At 36.7% G+C, this 2,991-nt stretch overlaps 1 protein-coding gene across 1 annotated transcript; it reads right to left on the bottom strand.

The window, feature by feature from the left end:
- Nucleotides 1-1,394: 1,394 nt before the first annotated feature.
- Nucleotides 1,395-2,731, bottom strand: LOC149198316 (uncharacterized). Its single transcript, XM_089404125.1, has one exon. The coding sequence runs from the start codon at nt 2,610-2,612 to the stop codon at nt 2,061-2,063; it is 552 nt and encodes a 183-aa protein (XP_089260251.1). The 5' UTR covers nt 2,613-2,731; the 3' UTR covers nt 1,395-2,060.
- Nucleotides 2,732-2,991: the final 260 nt, after the last annotated feature.

Genomic DNA, 2,991 nt, shown 5'->3' with positions numbered 1-2,991 from the left:
ATAATTTACGTTATAAGAATATTCCAATAACATTAGGTCGATAATCACTGGCCCGCTTATATAACAAAACAAAGGCTAAGGGAGCAAAGCACACGGGGCTAAGGAGTATACGGTGAAACAATAAGACAAAAATTTCTCCGATAGTATAACACGGAAATGCTAACAAATACATGGGTTGGCAGCGATTGAATCCCAAGAAAAGAGGAATGGTAGTTTGGAATGGATAGTCAACAAGCTTATGTGAAAACAACTACAACCACTCTATATTTAAAGGGAAAGGATTAGCATTAATAAAACAATTTCCAGTTTTAAAGGCTAAATATTTTCTAGCAAAATTGAAGAAGAGCGAAGGAGCAGTTTTGATAGATTATTGCAGAGACACCTGTTATGTTAGCATAAATGTTAAAACTATAGTTTAGGGACTTGTTCTACTTTCAAGGAAAGCAGTTGATGAGATATTTCTTTTGCATGAATGCAAGAATATTTTCCTATAGTTTTCTAGGACACACAAAATATTTTTAAGTTTATCTTTTGCATACATTAACTTGAGAAATATTTAAAAGAACTTTGTTTCTGTAATTATGTGATGACTATTATTTTGTAAAATTGTTATGTAAAGCATTATCTAAACAATTTATAAATATGTAAACGAGGTTGGATTTTATTGGAAGAACACTTGTAGTTCAAATATATTTGAACAAATCTTAAATGTATTCACAATGTTTGATGAGCAGTTAGTAGGAAATTCAGGTATTACTTCTCCCTATCAATATTTTCTCTCTTATGTAATTGTTTTCTTCCATGTCTAAGAATGTTAGTTTATGAGAATGGATTTCTTTGATGCTCCTCTCATAAATTATTAGTCATTAATATGTGTTATTCTAGCCATTTATAAACTTTGTTTTGCTTCATTCCTGTTTCTTCCAAATCTCCCAAACAATCAAAGGGCTTGTGACTTTCATGCTTTGTACAACCTACTCATTGGAGCTGTGATCTCATTTTTTTATAAGATGGACTCTATGCCCAATGGTTTTCAAGATCACCCAACCCATTTCATCCATAGATCTAAATCGCACCACCTGATCTCAATTGCACAAAACCTTCTGCTATAGTGACCATAGTGACCATAGGGTAGTCAAGTTTTACAGAGCGATCTCTCCCTAGGTTGAAGGGCTAGCTTCAACTTAAAATAAACTAAAGCTATTCTCGTTATTGTTTTTTATTGAAACTTTTAAAATTGGAATTTTTAATAACTTTGCTATTCATGATATTTGTTCCTTTTCATTCTTTGAGATGATAAAATTATAAAGCGGAAAAATGTAATATAACAATTAAACTAAAAGGGTAACCTTTAGAAAAGATAAGCTTTTTTTTCTTATTTATTAATTTTTGGACGGAGCACATAATTAAGCCAAAAGTTCATAAAAAATTCAGAGCGACTCATAAAGTCCATAAAAAATTGAGACCTTCCTCAAAAAGACGCTATCTTATACAACTTTTTCGCCAAAGTGGCTCCACATTGACCTACAATTTCAACAAATACACACTTTTCATTCAAAACAATCAGTCTCTTAATATCCTTGCTGCACCAGCTCTTTGCATGGCCAGCGATTTTGATATTTCAGATCATTATTCGCGTCTTTTTGCAGTCTACATTCCTTATCTCAGTCGCATAATTTTCCCATAGCGTTTGAGAAGCTTTTGACCGCGTTGGATGCGAAAAATGTAGTCACATGGCCTTGCAAACTCATGTCGCAATTAACTGCCTCGAGATTACCAATAATTGATTCTGGCACGGAATCAACTTTCGAAATTGACGTTTTTGAAAGTTCTGTTGTTCCATGTGGCTCCCACCTGTGTGAACACCAGCTGGAACAATATTCATTCCTTGGAATTTTTTGTGACAGCTTGTGATCTAATCATAGAGACATTCATTTGTGTGTTATGCCCCCATTCCCACCCAAACAACGCATTTCCAATCATTAATCAGCTGAAACTATGACTGTAAATGAAGTAGATATCTAAATTTATGTAATGTAGACATTCACGATTACCATCGATCACACAGTCTCCGCAATCGTTTCCAACTTGGATTGCCATTGGCTTCGGCCTCTACCCCTTGGAATTGAGATTGGAATCGTCGGCCGACTGGACATACAACAAACTGAGGAATAGTGGTATTCCCCTCCAGATTCATCATTTTGGCTACGAATATCGAACAAAGGTTGCACTTGCACTTTAGCTTTACTAAACCCACATGCTAATCTTCTGCTTTGTCTCTTCTTCTTCTGTGCTGACAGCGTCGTGGTAATTTTGGAAAGAAGAGAAGCCATGTCTGAGTCCGTCAGCACAAATTGTAACTTTCGCCGAGGAAGCAGAAAATACAGCTGTCCAATCTGCAATCGATCCTCATTGCTCAGAACCTGGGAGATGTTCTGACCGACAAATAAACCGTCTGAGTTACAGATGAAGTGGTCCTCAGATTCTTGCAGAATCTCTTGGCTTTTCGGTTCTTGAGAAAACTCCTGGATGCTCCCATCCATCAGTATGAGCTTTGCAGTAGCCGCTGGCACGAATGAACTGGTGGCGTTTGAAGAAATGCAAATCCCCATCTTTGGAATTCAGATTAATTGATTCTGATCAATTAGCTTACTTTGCTACCGAGTACTAGAAAATACTGATGTCTATATATAGAGAAGGGTATTCACCAAACTCAGATAAACCACGGGCAGGTTTTATGCGCGGTCGTCAAACCAGAGACGGTTTAAGAAGTTCTTATCAGATCGAGAAGCGGTAACGAAAACTGTCGGTTACCCGATCATTGGATGACCATTGAGCTTCGGCAATACCGCCTGATTTCCAAAAAAGGGATTTTGTTTTTTGAAGTTATGCTGGCCAGCACTTATAAAGGCACCCACTTCATTTTCCGTTATTATCATGCGGGCAAGTTGTCTATTTGACAATAATTTTGCGTGGGATCTCCACCAAGAG

The sequence above is a fragment of the Pinus tabuliformis genome, chromosome 2_2, assembly GCF_031772625.1.
Source record: "Pinus tabuliformis cultivar Carrire ecotype Pingquan chromosome 2_2, CPIR1, whole genome shotgun sequence".
Classification (NCBI taxonomy): domain Eukaryota; kingdom Viridiplantae; phylum Streptophyta; class Pinopsida; order Pinales; family Pinaceae; genus Pinus; species Pinus tabuliformis.
Note: the sequence above shows the minus strand (reverse complement) of the source record. Positions and strands in the feature narration are given on the sequence as shown.